At 38.1% G+C, this 20,382-nt stretch overlaps 1 protein-coding gene across 1 annotated transcript in view; it reads right to left on the bottom strand.

The window, feature by feature from the left end:
- ntng2b (netrin g2b) overlaps positions 1–20,382 on the bottom strand; it is a 73,598-nt gene that overhangs the window by 9,330 nt on the left and 43,886 nt on the right. Inside the window, 3 exon segments of the mRNA XM_046868104.1 lie at positions 15,161–15,190; positions 16,950–17,075; positions 17,078–17,121. Of these exon segments, the coding sequence (XP_046724060.1) occupies positions 15,161–15,190; positions 16,950–17,075; positions 17,078–17,121 (200 nt within the window).

Here is a 20,382-nt window from a genome sequence, read left to right as displayed (position 1 = left end):
TCCTTCAGAGTGATGTATTCCCCCATGTTCTCTTTCCACTTCTCCTTCAGAGTGATGTATTCCCCCATGTTCTCTTTCCACTTCTCCTTCAGAGTGATGGCGTTCCCTATGGTGTCTTTCAAATTCTTCTTCAAAGTGATGACTTTCCCGAGGGTCTTTTTCCACTTCTCCTTCAGAGTGATGTATTCCCCCATGTTGTCTTTCTGCTTCTCCTTCAGAATGATGTCTATCCCTATGGTCTTTTTCCATGTCTCCTTCAGAGTGATGTCTTCCTTTATGGTGTCTTTCAACTTCTCCTCCAGAATGATGTCTTTCTCCATGGTCTCTAGCTACTTCACCTTTACGGTGATGTTTTTCTATTTGTCCTTCAGAGTGATGTGTTCTCCCATGGTCTCCTTCTGCTTCTCCATCAAAGTGATGGCTTCCCCCATGGTGTCTTTCTGCTGTTTCTTCAGAGTGATGCTGCTCAAAGTGTCTTTTTACTTCTCCTTCAGAGTGATATCTTCCTCCATGGTGTCTTTCAACTTCTCCTTCAGAGTGATGACTTCCTCCATGGTCTTTTTCTACTTCTCCTTTAGAGTGATGGCTTTCCCCATGGTCTTTTTTCACATGTCCTTCAGAGTGATGGCTTTCCCCATGGTGTCTTTCCACTTCTCCTTGAGAATGATGTCTTTCCCCATGTTCTCCTTCTGCTTCTCCCTCAGAGTGGTGTCTCTTTCCATGGTCTTTTTCTAATGCTTCTTCAGAGTGCTGTCTCCTCTTATCGTCTATTTCCACTGCACGTTCAGAGTGATGTCCACTAATCCAATGCACTTTAGCAGAATCTCTCTCTCTGTCTTCTCTCCTTCAAAATAATGTCTTCCCCAGTGCTCAGAGTGATGTCTTGCCCCATGCTTTTTTGTAAACAGGCTTTCTTCTTCTTCTTCTTCTTCTTCTTCTTCTTCTTCTTCTTCAGAGTGATGTTTTCTATTTTCTCTTTTTTTGTACATCTCTCTTATTTCTTCCTCAGAATGTCTCCCATGATTCTTTTCATGTGCTATTTCTTTTTCTTTCTCTTCTTCAAAGTGTCTCTGTCTGTCTTCCACATGTGTCATGTCTTCTTCAAAATAATGTCTTCTCCCATGCTCTTTTTCAAAGGGTATCACTTTTTCTTCCACTTCTTCATGGTGATGTCTTCCATGATGCTCTTTTTCAGATGCCCTATATCTCTCTTTTTCTCCTTTAAAGTGATGTCTTCTTCCATGCTCTTTTTCTTCGTCTTCTTCAGAATTGTCTCCTTCACGTTTTTTTCCAGAGTAATTTCTTGCCATGTCTTCTCCTTCAGTGTGATGGTTTCCCCAATGCTCAAAAAACCTGTCCCTTTTTCCCTCTTCTTCAGGGAAATGTTTATGCCAGTGCTCTTTTTCAGAGGTCCTCTCCATCTCATCTACTCTTTCAGAGTAATGTCTTCTCCCATCCAGGTTTTCAGCTGAGCTCTTCCTCAGTTGTTCATTTTCAGATTGATGTCTTTTACCAAGGATTACCTCAGACAGTTTCTCTCTTTCGTTCTTTCCATCATTGAATTTTTTTGAATGATCTTTTTCCGTTGAACTCTGTCTTATCTCTTCAGTTTCAGAGTGATATCTTTCCCCATGCTTTTTTTCAGAAGGTCTCTCTAATATTTCATCTTCATCAGAGTGATGTCCCCATCTGTGCACTGTCTTCATCTCATTCTTTTTTTGAAAGTGATGTCCAATCCCATGCTCCTTTTCAGAGGGCTTCTCTCTTTCTTCCTCTGCTTCAAAGTAATATCTTCTTTCATGTTCATCATAAGCGCTTACTCTTTCTTGCTCTACTTTTGAGTAATGTCCTCTCCCATGCTCTTTTTTAAACGACATCTTTAACTCTTCCTCACTTGCTGAGTGATGTGTTCTCGAATGTTTTTCTCCAGGCAACCCTTTTTTCTCTTGCTGTCTCTCTTGTTCATTCTCTTTCTCAATGTGATAGTAAAGTCTGCTCCCATGCTGTTCGTCAACTTTCCCGCTTCTCCCTTTTTCAAACTTTTTTCTCTCAGTCATCTCACTCTCCATCTCTTCTTCTTCCTTGCTTCCATTCTTCTTGTCAAGATAATGCTCTTCTTCTTGTCTTTCATAGTCTGATGGTGGAAATTTTGATTTCAGTCTCCAACTATTAATGTTCTAGAACTGACCTCATTTTGATTTAATGCACCCCACAAGAATGGATTTAAAATTAAAATGTTTAATATAAACAACGAGCGATTGCATTGTTCTCGCAAATCCATACTTATCAGGTGAAATTATAGCAAGAAACCTTAAGTTAAGTGAAATTCCTAATGAAAATCACAAAAGCTTTGATAGCTTACAAAAGGCTTGAAGGCCACAAGTTCAAATCCCAGTCACACTAAGCTGCCACTCTTGGGCCCCTAAACAAGGCCTTTAACTCTGTAGCTGCTCAGTTGTATGAATGTGATAAATGTAAGTTGCTATGGATAAGGGCATCTGTCGTAAATATAAGCGATACAGTGGTCACCTGATTAGGTTGCTCTATCTTCAGTTCATTTGCCTGGATTTTTTATTGAATTGCAATTGACTGCAATTGTCTTTTGGCTTCTCCCATTAGGGGTCGCCACAGCGGATCCTTCGCATGTTTGATTTGGCACGTTTTTGCCCTTCCTAATGCAACCCTCCCCATTTATCCGGGCTTGGGACCGGCACTGAGAGTGGCTGGGGTTGGTTCCCTGACCGGGGATTGACCCCGGGCCGCAGCGGTGAGAGCGCCGCATCCTAACCACTAGACCACCAGGGAACCTAAAGCTTCAATTTACATACAATTCAAATATTATAGTAATATTAGAAACAATATTTCCTGGCATGTGTCTTCAATTTCATATGTCCCTATATAGTCCTATTCACACCCATGCCCTAGGCTTCCATTCAAATTCTAAAATTGATTCCAGTACAAATACATTTTGGTGCCAAAAAGCAAGATGTCTCTTAGAGGTAAAACATAATTTTATATAAATACCTACCAATTCTATTTATCATTTTAACCTGTAATAATAATTATCATCTATTCTATATTATTTGAATTGCCATGACTGGCACTGGAACACACTAATGCATTCTGCCTGATTCTGACAGGAAATTTTACTACATCGATGCAAACATTTTATGTTTGGTACTATTGCTTAACTTGAGACAGCCCTGGTTATATTGCAACATTATTTTGAAAACGGATCTACATTATGACACCTGAAGGATTAAATTGTTGTTAAAATGAAATGTTGCTGTGCTCTGAGCATTACTAATGGCAAGCTAACAGAGTATTAATAAAATAAGCTATTAATAAAGCATACTTACTCACCAACTTCTGTAAACAATTTACTGCCAAATTGAAGTCTATATTTCTGAAGTTCTGTATATATATATTTTTTTTGACAGAACATGAACTGATACCTTTCGTCTTGCTGTCACTGTCTTTCACTCTGACACTCTTGCCTTCCTTTATTCCTTTCTCTTCATATTTCCCCAAAGGCTCCTCGTTTGCTCCAGAATCTTCTGAAGGTGATGCAGGAGAGGCATGCAGAAATGATAATAATGACAAGGATCACGATGGTGCCCTTATTCTCTCAGTCTCATACCTCACATAAACTAGTTGTCTATACAATTAAGGTTATCTGCTTAAGCGGTGCGCTCTGATACACGCTATCAAAGCGGGCAGCTGCAGTTACTTCACCTACGCACCAAACTAGAACTGATATAACTACACTACAACTAATCAAGCAATAGAATATATGAGAGGGTGTGTCATTCAGTGAAACACATGACCTCAATGTTCTGCTGCTTTCATACTACAAAAGATATTCATTCCAAAATGTTTTGAAACATCTATTTCCATCATCTCTTCCACCACAAGAAAAAGTCATAACAACACAAGTTGCCTCTTGCTATTTAACAAATACATATACATCAAAGATGGAAAGCTCACTAGCCTTCACATTTTGGATTGCAAGTGGACTAGAGACTTTTAGGTATACTACAGTAGTTCTCCACCGATCCACAACAGCAGCAAGCCTTGCCTCAATTGGCCACATGGTGGCGCTACAGTGATCAAAACAATTAGTTTATTTTTATTAAAAAAAATATTACAGTGAGCTTATCACAATGAGCATGAGGTTCTGGTGCCACAATGCTTTGAAGTATCAACACCAAACTTATTATCTCTTATAACAACTATGTTATGGCTGTGTGCATGTTTCCCATATTTTACATTTATTAAATATTATCATATAATGAATTATACCTTCTTATACTTAACACCTCAAAAACTACCAGTGTCAATCAAGTCATTAGATATTAGCAATATATATATTAGGTTTTTTCTCTCAATCTCCAAAAACTTTATACAATTAGGTAAGCACATGTATCTTGTTACTTTAAAACAAACAAACAAAAAGATTTACTGTTTCTTTCCATGATTTACCTGAAATTGTTAAAATAATTGTCTTGTGTCATTACTAGTTTGGATGTTTTCTCATTTGACAAAAAATACTTACTTTTCTTTGTTACACATGAAATGAAAGTTTTTAAATTGCATGAATCCTGAATACTGCTGTTTAGAGCTACATTTATTTATTATTAATTACTTTAATTGTGGTGGCTCAAAGATGCACTACAAAACATGACAAAAATGACACAACACATTACGTTATCACCAGAACATTTTCACAACGAAAAAAAAGCTGCACAGAAATGTACTGAACTATACTAATACACGAAACTAACATATGAACACATTCTTTCATTTTTATGCATCAACATACCAGTAAACAACACACGTTTCACATTCCCTCTTAATCACTTCTACACCAAAGTCTCCACAACACACTCCTAATCACAAGAGGAACAACATCCAATATAACATCCATCTTTATACTACAAGCATACCAGTCATTTTCCAAATGACATTGTCACACTGGTACCTTCTTCAGACTTCCTCTTGTTTCTTTCTTTCCTGGTGTTGGGTATTTTAGGGAAATTAAGCACAGATATGAATATAGGGAGAAAATAATGTATACAAAATGTTAAAATGTAAAAAATAAAAAATAAAAAAGATTCCTACTGAAATTAAAGTGCTGAACTTTGGGATCAAGAGCAATGGCAAGAGCAGTTTCACAAATGATTTCTGATTGTCTATAAAGCTTTCAAATATTCAACTCCCAAATATCTTGTTGACAAATTACAGCTCCATTCTTCATCACACTCATTTCGATCCTCCCATCATCTTCTTTTACATGTACTAATAACCGAGTACATCAACAGAAGTGATGGAGTTTAAGCTGCTCCAAAGCTGTGGAACAATTGCCTTTTAAAATAAGGTAAGCCTCAAAACTGACTACTTTTCAATCTTTGTTAAAATCTCACTTTTTTTTCTTTTGATTCCTAAAAAATTTTACGTTTCAGTTATTTTCTTGACTGATACTTGGTTGTGAATACTCTATTTGCTTTAATTTATACTTTTAATTGTAGAGCATTTTGTTAACAGCTTATTTGGTTTGTCCTAAATCATCATCTTCTTTTCGGCTTCTCCCATTAGGGGTCACCACAGCGGATCACCCGTCTCCATACCCCCTTGTCCTCTACATCTGCATGTCTTCCCTCACCACATCCATAAACCTCCTCCTTGGTCCTTCTCTTTTCCTCCTTCCTGGTGGCTCCATCCTCAGCATTCTCCTACCGATATACCCCATGTCCCTCCTCTGCACATGTCCAAACCATCTCAATCTCACCTCCCTCACCTTCAAAATGTCCTACATGCGCTGTCCCTTTAATAAACTCATTTCTAATTCTGTCCATCCTCGTCACTCCCAACGAAAACCTAAACATCTTCAGCTCTGCTACCTCCAGCTCCACCTCCTGTCTTTTACTCAATGCCACTGTCTCTAATCCATACAAACATCGCAGGTCTCACCACAGTCCTATAAACTTTCCCTTTCATTCTTGCAGATACTCTTCTATCATAAATCCCTTCTTTCACTCTTCTCCACCCACTCCACCCTGCCTGCACTCTTTCCTTTACTTCTCTAACACACTCTTCATTACTTTGCGCTGTTGACACCAGGTACCTGAACTCCTCCACATTGGACTCTTCTCAATTCCCCATCTCATAGTCAACTTTGAAATAATTACAGTTATTATCATTTATTATTACTATTAATAATATATATTTTACATTTCATTTACAAAAATGAGAATGAGGCTTGAGGTAAAAAACAAACAAAAAAAACTGTCAATAGCTCAACAAACAAGATGATCAAAACATGAAAACATTGATGCATGGTAAAAACAGAATAAGATCAAAGAATTAGGGCTTTGTAATTATAATGCTTAAATGCAAACTGAGTATATACTTTTCAGAGTTTAGAATAAACTAGAGTGTGAGTAGGTGTGAGTAATTATACACACATGTGCTCTGTTAGTCTGAAGGAGAATACTGAAGTGTGTGTGTGGTGTGGGAGGTGGTGTCCGTGGTGGTCATGTTTGTAGGCCATGGAGGTTGTTGGGCAACCAGACACATAAAAAAGAGTAATGTGCCCAATATTGGAGACCATCAAGGCAGCCATTAATGATAAACAACTACACTATTTAAAACATTTGTTTAAAGGAATTTAAAGCTACATTTGACATCTTATGTACCAATTTATCTGAACAATATCAAAACTAATAACAGATGTTCTCTCGCTTTTTTAATAAAGCTTTTATAGATTTATATAGATAAGCCCGAAACATTGATTATTTTTTTTAATCAAGTGCAGAGCACACGCTTATTTCCCACAATGCACTCTTTCAGTCCTATTCCTGTGACACTTTGTAACAATTTCTGTCCTCTCAGCCACGGCACTCGCTGACCCAGCAAAAACCACATAAACATTTTTATTTCTCTTTTTATCGCTCTCTCAGCACCTTTCAGCTCATCGGATTCTTTTGTCTTTGATCATCCTTTACGTTTGTCTTTTTTCATTTCCAGAATCCACAGTCAAGTCGAGCAGGTTGCATTTATAATTCTCGGAATTACAAGCATGAAATACACGATTGTATCAGGTAGCAATTATTATGCAAGGTAGAATTTTGTCGTGAAATAAACTCATTAGAGCAAATTGAGAATAGAATAAAATTCTTCAGTTTGAAGCTGGTAGCCTGCTACACCACACATCAGTGCAAGAGTCTGAGATTCCTGTTCTATCCTAAGTATAAAAGCCTTGTGAAATACAGAAATATCACAGCGGGTTTTTTCCAGGATACCATTCCATTACTAGTTTGCCTTCAAGGGCCTAATCGCCCTGGAAAGGCTATACAAACCAATCAAAATCCATTTTTCATGATATTTTTTCAATAATTTATATTTTGTTCTACTCTAAAAACAGTCACAGATTTAGCTTATTCATGCTTACTGACAGCATGGCTTTTCACACTTCCATAGAAAGAAAATGCAAAACAAACTCCCAATAAATGTGTTTAAATGCATTACAATCATATGTATTGTGAGAAATAAAATAAAAAAAATGTTACCAATATGATGTAAAGATTTTGAGCATATAGTGGAAATGCAAATTATTAATTACTTATATGATAACAATAAATGCTGCATAATTAAAAAAGGTTTCTCGGTAATCAAGGTACTGAAAAATATGTCCTGACTAAAACTAGAACATTGATTCAAATAAATTTTTTTTACATTACATTAGAAAACACAAATATTATGGATATTAGAACAATGTGTTGTCTTCCAACAGCCCCAACTGAATGGTATTTCTCTTTTACAAATCACCCTCGTGCACACTGGACTCTAGTTATAATTCAGGTCCAGTATCTGCAGTACAAATAGCAAATCATGCATGTGTGCAAAATTGGGCACGATTCCAAAAGCAGGGTGTAACGAATGCTATTTAGCACTCATGGTCATGTTTATAGGCTAAAATAGAAATAATATGATGAGTATTGGTGAAGTAATGAGATCTTTATTGATATTTCATAGAGAAATTAAAGCTAGACAAACCAGGAAGTATTTTATTTTCTACTTCTGGTGCCGTACATCGACATTTAGCTCACAACCTGTACACATAGTAATCTATATGCTTATCTTTCACACGTGCACACACGTATACACGTCAAGATTTTTAAAGCTCTGTATTCCTTCTCACCTTCTGCGTTTTTAATTTCCCTCCGTCATCCCTCCTTTTATTATCCTGCCCACCTTACACAGCATTACATTTGATTCATTTGGCTCTCATTTATCAGTATGCATGCTGTTTGTGTGATTATGCAGTGTTTATATGCTTTCATAAATGAGAAATCCCAGCTCTCCCAGCTTCATTCAGTACACGGCTGCTGTTTAACCAATTAACTTCATACAGTAAGTGTGCACTAATACCCCTCGATGCATGAGGCCACCCACAATTCTCTGCAGAGGACTACTGGTGTCACTCTGTGGGTGTGACTGAAACAGAAGTCGGCGACGGTGGTGTCTTGCTGACTGTGCTGTCTTATGAGCTATTGGCTTAGAATGAGGCGATTCAAATACTACGCAGGTTGTTATAAACAGAGGTTTGAGGTTCGCATCAAACGCATTGCCAGTGCATTTATATATAAAAATACTTTGAAGTATAAATAAATATACTTTATATGCTTTATAAATTCAAAAAATATTCAGAAATCCATAAAAAAATCCATATTTGGTCATGCCCATGTTAGAGTATTAAAAACTTGAAAAGTATTCATTTAAGGTACATTTACCACAGAAAGAATTTGGGATTAATGTGCGATTAATTGTGTGTTAACTCATGACAATCATGCGATTAAATATCTTAATCGACTGACAGCCATTATATATATATATATATATATATATATATATATATATATATATATATATATATATATATATATATATATATAAACGTTTTGATTTATTTTCTTAAACAGCAGCTCTTGTAGCTGCAAGGCAAAATCATAAGTTATCATTAGGGTCTAATGTGCAATCATATCTATATTGACATCAAATTCACAGATGTAGAGAGACTAAATGCTCTATATAATTAAAACCAAATAATAGTCAACAAATAAAAAAACAAAACATGTAATTGCTTTTATGATACAGTTTGCAGATGTTTATTTAACATTCACAGGAGGAATTAAGTATTAGCTCTTTGTAAGAGTCAAAGGTAACACTGTTTCTCTAAACCTTTGTGGTTTCGTAGTTACTTCAATTCATGATGTATCATTCAGTAATACATTTTGGATTGCTAACATCACATTAGGACGTCACTTCACCCTGTTGTTGGCTATTTTATTGTAACAGCATGTTACTATTTCTAACTTAATGTATAAAAAGAAAACAATCCTTCATTTCCATTTTGCAGAATGTTTCTGATGTGTTTGATTCTGCACCAGGACTGATGCACATAATGAGATGAGATGCATACAGCATAGAATAAATGTATGCTACTGTAAAAAGGAATCTGTGCTTCCAAGTCGACACTGTACATTCCGGACACACTCTATAGGCACACATAAACATTAAATGGTACTGGAACTCTCTTGAGGGAATATCACACAGTTTCGTGATGAGCTCTTGTCATCACACTGCGAATGAACATTTCAAAGCTACCAATTTGTCAGTTAATTTAAACCGATCGATTTTTCTGGTCAAGCCACAGCACATCTGATGCACACAAACATAAGTAGTCACTAGTTAACAGGTATGTAATGCATGCATATTGATTGCCCATTTTTATTTTGCTAGCTACAAATCAAGACTTCATGATTGATACTTTTAATACATTAAATCTTTCTGATCTTATCTCAAATCTTGCTGTCTTTTAGTACTTTACCCTCTTGTGTTACATTTTTATGCTTATTTTAGATATATTTTAAACAGAATGTACAATTTATTTACTACCCTAGCACTGAGATGCAAAAAACCCTTTTGTGTATTTAGAGAGAAGTCTCTCAAAAAGGTTAGGGTGGACATATATACAGACAACATGCCTGGTATATGTATGTATGTACGTATGTGTGTGTGTGTGTGTGTGTGTGTGTGTGTGTGTGTGCATACAGTTAGCTCTACAAAATTAAAACACATTTGCATTGAAATTGATGCTTTCAACCTGAGTCTCAAATGCTTTGCTATTGTAAAACACGTCCCCTGATATAAGAGGGTTTAACTATTTTTTTTTCACTGTGTAAGCAGGTTTTCCTCTCCGAGGATAACTGGCTAGAAACAATAAACAGAAATCCCAGTTGTTTGCTCCTCTACGGATGCCACAAGACCGTACATAGTGCTCAACATTTTCCACTCTACTCGTTTCAGTGCAACATGAAGCTTTGTCCATGAAGGACGAAGAGTAAACGAAGCATTCTCTGACAATTAGTCAATGTAAAGCCCTTTTTCATTGAAACATATATAGTGAAAATGTATAACAAACAAAATAAATTGTTATATTAGTATTAGTATTATTACTTTACAGTACATACAGTACAATCCAGTATAGTAAACTTCTGCACTATGTGCTTATTCTAAGGGTATAATATTATGTAATTTACACACACCAGCCACTTTATTAAAGATAGTATATATAAATTCAGTTATCAGAATCATGTGGCAGCAGCACAAAGCATACAATCCTGTTGATTCTGGTCAAGTGCTTTACTTAGTGTTTACATCAAAAGTCTCAGTGGGGGTGACCCCAAATAGTCGAAGCAGTTTCGAAAGGAGCTTCGATAGGAGGAGCCTAATTTGACTACCAATTTAACAGTCGAATCTTTGCTGAGGTGTTATGAAACGAGGATTATCCCATTTTGGTTATATCGGGGTGCTCAATGTCGGATTCACTACCGGTATTCAGTGAGATAATATACACCCTATTATAATAATAATGCTGTAAATAAAAATGTGAAAAGAAAAGAAGCTTTTAATAAATATTGAAATATTATACATTTTCTTCTAAATCTTTTAGATGTTCTGGACATTGTAGCTTTAAAATAATATGAGGAATCTCAGGGACTTTGACTGTGGCATGGTTGTTGGACTTCAGTATTTCAGAAGGAGACAGGTCAGAGGAAATTGCCAAGACTCTTTCCCAATGGCTAGACGTCAACTATATCTCATATGACCGATTTTTTTAAAACAGGGTTGCGCCTCAGAATGCACAAAAATATCAAAGCTTGAGTTTGACTGGCCACAACAGCAGAAGGCCATTTCAGCTTCCACTCCTGCCAGCCAGGAATCTGAAGCTACTGTGATCTAAGGCTCATTTATATTGGACAGGTGAAAATAGAAAAAAATGTTGTGTTTTCCAATTAATTGAGATTTCTGCAGCAGAAGGTAGGGTCAGAATTTGGCATTTACAGAATGAAATTCAGCCGGCCTTGTGTTAATATTTTAGGCTGGTGAAAACGATGTAATGGTGTAGGGAATGCTTTCTTGGCAAATACTAAGCCATTTAATATCAAATGAGCATTGATGGAATGCCACAACCTATATAAATAATGAAGTGCTGAAGAACCATGTTGTCTTAAACTGGCTTCACAAACATGACAATGGATTTATTGTACTTCAAGGCTTCTACAGATACCTGATCCAATAGTGCACCATTGAGATGCAGCAAAAGCAGATGCAATCATATCAGCATGGACCAGAATTTTAAACTAATTCATGCGATACAGAAATGAGGATGGTTTACGACTTTACCCGACTTTATTAGAATGGTGTCAGTAACAAAGTGGCCAGTGAGTGTATATCTACTGTAACTACAGATCTTGCAGCATTTCTTCATTGTTTGAACTGTTTACAATTAGTCTCACTCAACAAACATCTATCTGGCTTGAAATCTACAGGTACGTGTAGAAGGGAATGGTAAAAAATATTATAAACATTTTCTTTCATAAAAACCATCACAGCGTTTCTACAGCTTTGCTACAGCACTAGAGGAGCCTTTAAGGTCAAACTTGTCCCACAGTTTGTGAAGTCCAGAGTTCCATTATCAGTATCTGGGGTTGAGCACAAAAAGGAACAGTTTTAGTTCAGTAAAACTTCAGTCACACTATGCCCTCTGAGAAATGTGTCAAAAATACTGCCCTTCTATACTCGTGTCATGAGTCATGAGGCAATGCAACACATTTACATGTGTGTGTCCCAGACCTCTGCTTTACAGTGCACATGGGGTGTCATTAGTGTGCAACCACTTTAGGAGATCATAGGACACAGCGCCCAGTCTTGTGAAATACACTTCAATGTGCAGCGCCTCACAACACACCCGCTGACACTCACACAGGGCTGGTGATCATTAGCTGCTGTGCTGAAGCAGGTGTGGCGCTAAAAACTGTGTAGTGCAGTGGAACGGAGGAGCTGGAGCTAAAAAGCCTTGCTTTAGTCCTTCCTAAAAGGAAAGTGGATGATGTATGGGTTTAAATTCAGATCCCTGTACCATGTGTACAAGCTTTAGAAGTGCTCTTATACAAAGTAGGGAAGCTTGGTCAAAAACAAATGTGATGCTCTAAGGGTAGAATGAGTTGTCTGTGCAGAATTTGTGTGTGCAGAAAATCCACGATATGGATGCCTGTGTTGAGACACCTGACTTTTCTAGCCATATGTGCTTCTTCCCCAAACTGTTGTAAATGGGGTAGCATTACATTTTCTCAGTTTGAATTCAATTAATATATCAAGAAAAAAGATTGAAACAGTGAAGCTTACATGATTTTTTTTATGTAATAAAACTGAGAAATCACAATTGATGTAATTATATTTTGTATAAAAATAATCCTGTTTTTCTGATTAGTTGCGTTGTGGCCTCTCGTGTGTAATTACGTCTTTAGCATATTGATGTGTACGTGGAGTGAAGCCTTGATGCTAGCAATGTGGTTTATTTCACAGCATTTATGGATCGTGTTAAATATGGATATTAGAAAATGACTTGTCGGTTCTGCTTCTGCAAGGCCTTCTTCAGATTTAGAATGTATTAGCACTCTGCCTTCTCAGCCAGTACCGCCTACTGCATCTGACATCACGCAAACACCTGTTAGCTCAAACTCGGAGATCAGAGCTGATAGAGCCGAGGCAGAATTTTAAAAAATTTACGCCACCTTCAACTTTTTAAAAAAGTTATTTACTTTAGGTAGGTTAAATGTGATTCGTAGCTATTAGTTGTCAATCTGTTTTGTTTTTTGTTGTGATGTGGTAATATTGATTGTGATTTTTTTTGTTCAATTTACGGCAAATGAGCTGACAGCCTGTACCAGTTGTATGAGTGTGTGCTTACACTGTATTGGTTGTTTTTATGCCTTATTTTTAAAAGTTACTGTTGCTGATTGTGTGCCCCCTCGTTGGAAGCTGCATGCTCCTCTGTTAGTTATGGTCTGGTGCTGGTTCTGGCTGTGCTACTCATGTCTGAGCCCAGAAAACTACATTGTTCATTAGGTTTTTTCACCCAATTAAAAGGCTTCTACCCCAGCAAAGAGCAGCACAGCTCTGATAGGTTCAGCAGAAATGTTAAAGATAAGTTTATACTGTATTCATTTTTTTCATTTATAAGTTACAAGTTGCCTCCACTCTTCAGGGAAGAGTGTTCTACTAGATTTGTTTTGAGTGTGTTTGTGGAGATTTGTGCTCATTCAGCCACAAGGGTGTTAGATAAGTCAGGTACTGATGTAGGGTGAGGAGAGGAAGTCAGTGTTTCAATTCATTCCAAAGTGTTTAATTGGGTTGAGGTCACAGCGTTAAAGCAAACCACTCAAGATCTGCCAATCCAACCCATGTAAACCAAGTCTTCATGGAGCTCTCTTTGTGTACAGGGGAAATGGCAAGCTGGAACAGGTTTGAGTTTCCTAATTCAAGTGAAGGGAAATGTAATGTTACCATATTCCAAGAAATCCTGTACAATTGTGTGCCTCCAACCTTTTGGTAACAGTCTGGGAAAGAAGCACATATGGATAGATAAGTCGGTGTGTGTGTATTTTTTTGTATATGAGTATGTGTGTATATACTGTATATATACACACACACCTTGGTACTTTTTGGCTGCGGTATGTCAGCATACAGTATGTTATGACAACTGTAAAAAGTGTTGCCGCACTCATCGCTTGCTCGGATCTGTACACTGACTATCACAATGAAATTCATGAGCACTTCAGTCTTGTGGTAAAACAGTAAAACAGATACATGCACAATCTCATATTATCTTTCAAACAGTTGCATAGTAACCTTCCAAAGCATTTTCTTTTGTGCATTCTGTGCATTTTAATTGCTAAAGTTTATTAAAAATGCCTATAGACAATTTCTTCATTTCTGATACAATACAGTACTGTATTGAGGAAACTACCTGTTCGGTACTTGTCAGTTTCAGTTGTCACAAATTCCCGAACGTATTACCGAAAAGTACCGAAGTATTACTGTATACATCACTCACTATCAGTCACTATATTTTAGATCAGCCACTATGCGTATAACAGGTACAGTAGGTAATGAGGTAATGGAGATGGTAGTCATGGTTCCCATTGTCAGGGTAGCCTCCTCTGTATCACCTATGGAGTTGCATCTCTTGAGAGATGATATATTCTTTAGATTATGGAAAGAATCTTATTAAAGTCTACAGCAAAACAACCTCAAAGCAGACTGATCTGTAAACCTTTTGAAACTTCTTTTAGAGTCCTACTATCGGTTTATTTCCGTGCTAAAGTCATGATGTCAATTTGATCGTATCCAACAAGAACACCCTCCCCAGTATGTGTTAGTTTGTGTTTGTGAAAAGTGTTTTCCAGAGCTGAGGGCGTGTCCTGGAAGAGAGTTGATAATCACTCTCCTTCTGTTCCACCCATCTGGGATCGACCCCTATCCTTCAATCCCCTTTCCTTTCCCTCTCCCTTGCTCTGTCCTAACTGTCTGTCATGTAACCCGGCCTCACTCTCTTTTTTCACCCCGCAGTCTCTGTTCCTGAGCTGCTGCTGCTGATGAAATACATGAGACAGATGGCCTATTAAAAATGAAGCAATGAGAACAGAGGAAACAACATATAGAACAACAAATAAAAAGAGAATGTGAAGTATCAAGGGAAAGAAGAAGAGGTGCTGTGAACATCAAGTCTGAAATAAAGAACAGCTTTACTTACTGGACCCAGAGGAAGTACCGGCCTGTGCACCTGAGAGAGACAAAAGAGGAACAAACGCAGAGAGATTTATTCAGAACAGCTATTCAGTTATTTAGAATAGCACAAGTGTGTGAAGTGTGTGAGAGTCAAAAGAATTGTGGGTATCAAGTTTACTCCCCTTCAGCCACTGCTCACAACCTTGGGGTAACTATGGACAACTGTCCTTTTCCTCACATGTTGCTAATGTGACTCACTTTTGTCAGCTGCTTCTCTACAACATTAGAAGGATTCTACCATTTCTATCCATGCAGGCTGCCCAGGTGCTTGTTTAGTCTCTTGTTATTTTGAGACGTACTACTGCAACTCTCTGCTGGCAGGTCTGCCTCTGAACGCTATTTTTCCATTGCAAATGACCCACACATCAGATTCAAAACACTGATGCTTGCCTACAAAGCCAAAAAAGGACCAGCACCTTTTTACCTCAGAGACCTCATCACTCCTCACACTGCACCACGCTGCCTGAGATCCTCTAGTACTGCTCGACTGGTACCACCTTCTCTTAGGGTAAGGGGTAAGTATACTTCAAGGCTCTTCTCTGTTCTGGCAGTGAGGTGGTGGAATGAACTTCCCCTAGATGTCCGTCACTGGCTATCTTCAAACGACAGGTGAAGACCTACCTCTTCCTGAAACACTTAATCTAGTTTGCTTTGTCTTTGTTTAAAAAAAAAATGTAAATCCTCTGATCTGTCTTGTCATTGGTTCACATGTTTTCCCAGTCACAGCTGTCTCTAGCTCTGTATTTAATTCACGTGTATATGAGGTGGTATTGAAAAAGTTTTGAGACTAATGGTGCTAACTGGTCATATTCTGAGCATGTGCATTACCATGTCTGTGAATGCATTATGGACAGCAAGTTAGAACACAGAGCAAACATCAAATTTTGCATGAAACTGGGCAAATCTGCCACAGAGACGTTTGACATTATTTACGTTTGACAGTCGCCATGGCTTGCTCATTAGGGATAAATGCACACCATTCACCTTAACTGTTAAATTCTATAAAGCTGCTTTAAGAGAATGTCTGTTGTGAAAAGCGCCATAGAAATAAACTTGACTTGACTTGACAGTCGTTCGCTGTGTTTCGAGTGGCATGCCAACAGAGCAGAAAAACATCACTGAAAGATGAGAAAAGATCAGGAAGACCTTAAAAAAAAGACCTTTGAAAATGTCGAAACCATTCAGCAACTTGTGCATGATGATCGTCGGAGAACAATCCACACAATCTCACTTATGCACCCACTCGCCAGACTCCTGTGGACTTCGCCCTCTAATGAAGATTAAGTTTTGTCTCAAAACTTTTTGTTACCACTTGAAGCATTGCATCTGGTTCGCTTCTGCATACCAATCCATTATTTATTGTTTATTAAATCTACATTTTTTTACAGTTTAGTTTTTTGGCTTTTCGTTTTTCTTTTTTTTACTGTCTAGTTCATGTTGTTTGCTAATCACCCGACCTGTGCATGGTTCATTTCAATGCCTTCGAAATTCGGTTTTGGTTTTGACAGTTTTTGGCTGTTTATTTGAATAAACTGTTCCTTTTGACAGGATTGCAAGTGCCTGACCTAGCTCCATGTAACACTGATGTTGAGGATACAGTTTATGTTTGCTGGATACAATCCTGCATTTATCTTTACCTAATATCAAACTTAAGCAAAATGCTGAAAAATGAAATTATTTTCAAAGATGTTACAAATAACAAAACTTAAGCAGAACCTCACATTTCAAAATCTGTGTGTGTGTGTGTTACTCACATGTGTGAGGTGTGCCGATAGGAGTTGGCAGGTACGATCCTGGTTTCCAGATTTTGGCTTTGAAGCCCTTTTTGCAGCGCTGGCAGTCCTGGCCCGTGGTGTTGTGCTCGCACACACACTGCAGATTCCGTCCTCCAACACACAGCGGGATGCGTGCAGGTTACACTTACACCTGTGGAGAAAGACAGAGAGTGAAAATCAGACACGGGCGCAACGTATGCACAATACATTTTTATACCTAGAGTTGTGTAGGTGTGTGTATGCTACGCTGCCACGACGGGCTGCTGTCTTTTACACACACGCTGCTCCACAGCGAAATCCTACCTGCCAACTCTTAATGGCTCATCTAAAACGTTCTTTTTCTCTCTCTTGCACACACACACACATACACGCACACACATACAATTGCAAGGGCAGAAAAGGTTGCGCGTGTGAGCCAGCTGCAATTATTTAATTCGGAAACCTATAAATACATAAATATTTTCCAAGTTGCATCTCACACCGCAATCCCACCAAAGCACGGATGATGGAATTCAGAAATACACATGACGTGTGTGTGTGTGTGTGTATGTGTGTGTGTGTGTGTGTGTGTGTGTGTGAGTATGAGTGAGAGAGAGAGAGAGAGAGAGAGAGAGAGAGAGAAAAGCTCAGGTGTGCGACTAACAGTTGGTTATGCTGAACAAAAAATAAGGCCCCATGTAAGACCAAGTAGGTCTGATTTTAAATAAGCCTTTTCCACCTGAGCAGTCGAGTGTGTTTGTGTGTGTGTGTGTGTGTGTGTGTTGCTCAGTTACATTCTGGTTTGTTCTCCTAAAGTGACCACACATCTATCAGCATCAAATATTCACACTGTAGTCCCGCACCTCTTGGCACCCTTCATCCTTCTCTTTTGCTCTCTCCGTATAATTGTCACAAAACCCGAGACAGCGTTTTCCGTTAAAGCATTTATTTCTGGACGTGATGATATTTCAGAACTATAACGCACTGATATGTGATCTTTGCTCTTTGCTCTAATTTGTCTCCTTCTCTGTGTTCTAATAATATCTCCTGTCTGTGAAGAAGGTGTGAAGCGCAGGAGTGCACACTGTTGGCCACTCTGTAGGGTCCTCTGTAGGGCACTTCTCCTGAGGGCAGTGGCAGGCTCCTGCTGTTATTAGAACACAAGCTCGACTGGGCACAGAGGGCAGCTGGGTCAGCAAAACCAACACTGACCATCTGGCACACACACACACACACACACACACACACACACACACACACACACACGCTCAATTAATATCATCTCTTTAACCTTTCACTAGCATACTGTATACACACAAACACTTTGGCATCGTCTTAACCCCTTACTAGCATATATACACAGATACACACACCTCTCACTGACCTGCACTAGGAATTAGGAAAAAGAATCTATTCTCAGATGTAGCTTGATTCTCTTTCACAGCAACACTAGACAAAAACACATTCCAAGCAGTCTTTCATTTAATAATAGCTCGGTACAAACCACACAAATATCCACCATCACCTTCACACAGGAATAATCACAAACGGCTCCTTGTTCAATACACGTGCTAAGTAGGCATGACCTTGATGATTCCTGTTCAAAATAAATTTAATAAAGGAATTTATGTACTGACGTTTCCTTTTTATTCATTTGGGATATTGTTACATAATCCAAAATAATATTGAAGTAGAACAAAAAGGTAGAAATAAGCTGTGATGATTCAGAGCCTGTTTTGCGCCATGAATAGAACCAGGGGCTCCAAAGATTATTTACTCAGTTCAGACAGAGCCTAAGAGTGTTTGTTTTCAGCCTTGTGGCTCAGACAGTTTTGCCTTGGTCAGATTTTGTTCAGCTCAGTACTGAACAAAAGGAGGAATGTCTACTTTAGACATGGTGTTTTCAGCTATAGTCTGGATATGGTTCAGAATTCCAAGGCCAGTTAAGGCTTTGTTTATTCATCATATTTATTCTGGAAACAATAAGCAAGCTGCAGGTGGAGGGTGAGAGTAAAACAAACTTATTTAGCAAACATACAGTATCACCCAAGTTGCGAAGTGGCAGTGTAATCCAATGCAATTCATCAATGCAGCGCTCTGTCAGATGCACAAAGTGAAATTTAACTTACTGTGGAGCTAAAACTTGTTCAACCGCATGCAAATACAAGTCACAGCCATGTCTTAGGCATACACAGTTGTTGCCAGGTCACTGTTTCAAGCATTTTCATTCTGACACACACACACAATTTACAATTAAATTAACATTTAAATCTGTGTGTCTGAAAGAAAAAGCCAATTATCTATCTTTAAGAAAGAGAAAAGATCTTCAAATCCCAGAGGGTCTGGAGCAGCTGGAAGCTAATCCTAATTTCAGTCTTTGCCTGGTGTTTCTCTCACTCTTCTCTTCATCCCTTTTATCCTCTCTCACACCTTGCATTTAGCACAGCACTGATGATCTGACTAATTTGCACACACATTCAGTGCATCCGTAAAAAAGTATTCACAGCGCTTTACTTTTTTCACATTTCGTTATGATACAGCCTTATTTCAAAATGGATTAAATTAGTTATTTTCCTCGAAAATTTTCAAACAACACTCAATAATGACAGTGTGAAAGAAGTTTGTTTGAAATCTTTGCAAATTTATTATAAATAAAAAACAAAACAAAAAAAAAATCACATGTACATAAGCATTCACAGCCTTTGCTCTATACTTTGTTGACACCTTTGGCACCAATTACAGTCGCAAGTCTTTTTCAGTTTGATGCTACAAGCTTGGCACACATATTTTTGTGCAGTTTCTCCCATTCTTCGTTGCAGACCTCTCAAGCTCAAGGATGGGGATCGTCGGTGCACAGCCATTTTCAGATCTCTCCAGAGATGTTTAATCGGGTTTAGGTCTGGGCTCTGGCTGGGCCACTGAAAAATGTGGAAAAAGTGAAGCTCTGCGAATACTTTTCAGCTGCACTGTACATACACATTCAACCACACTCATACACACTCACTGCACTTTACACAATCATTCACCCTCCCCCCTTCTCTCTCTCACACTTAGTCTCACTATCCACCCTCAGTTCCATTGATTTGATACACTGCTCGTGGATGGATGTAAAGGAGAACATGAATATTACATGTTTTGTACACTAGACTTCACTACAGTTGAATAAATAAATCAATCGGCACACTTTGAGTCAGCCGTTGCATACTGTAGCATTCCTGATCTAGGCTGAAATGAATGGAAGCTGATGTTGTCTTCTGCTATTGTACCCCATCTGCACCAAGCTTTAATGTGATGTGTAATTTGAGATGCCTTCTTGCTGACAGTGGTTATTATCATTCCATTTACCATATGTCTCTTGTCAGCTCTGTTGCTCATCCATTGCCCTCTGATTTCTCTCATCAACAAGCAAAGGGTGCTGTTATGGAGATATTTT

The sequence above is a fragment of the Silurus meridionalis genome, chromosome 15, assembly GCF_014805685.1.
Source record: "Silurus meridionalis isolate SWU-2019-XX chromosome 15, ASM1480568v1, whole genome shotgun sequence".
Lineage (NCBI taxonomy): Eukaryota > Metazoa > Chordata > Actinopteri > Siluriformes > Siluridae > Silurus > Silurus meridionalis.
This window is presented reverse-complemented; position numbering and strand designations above follow the sequence as displayed.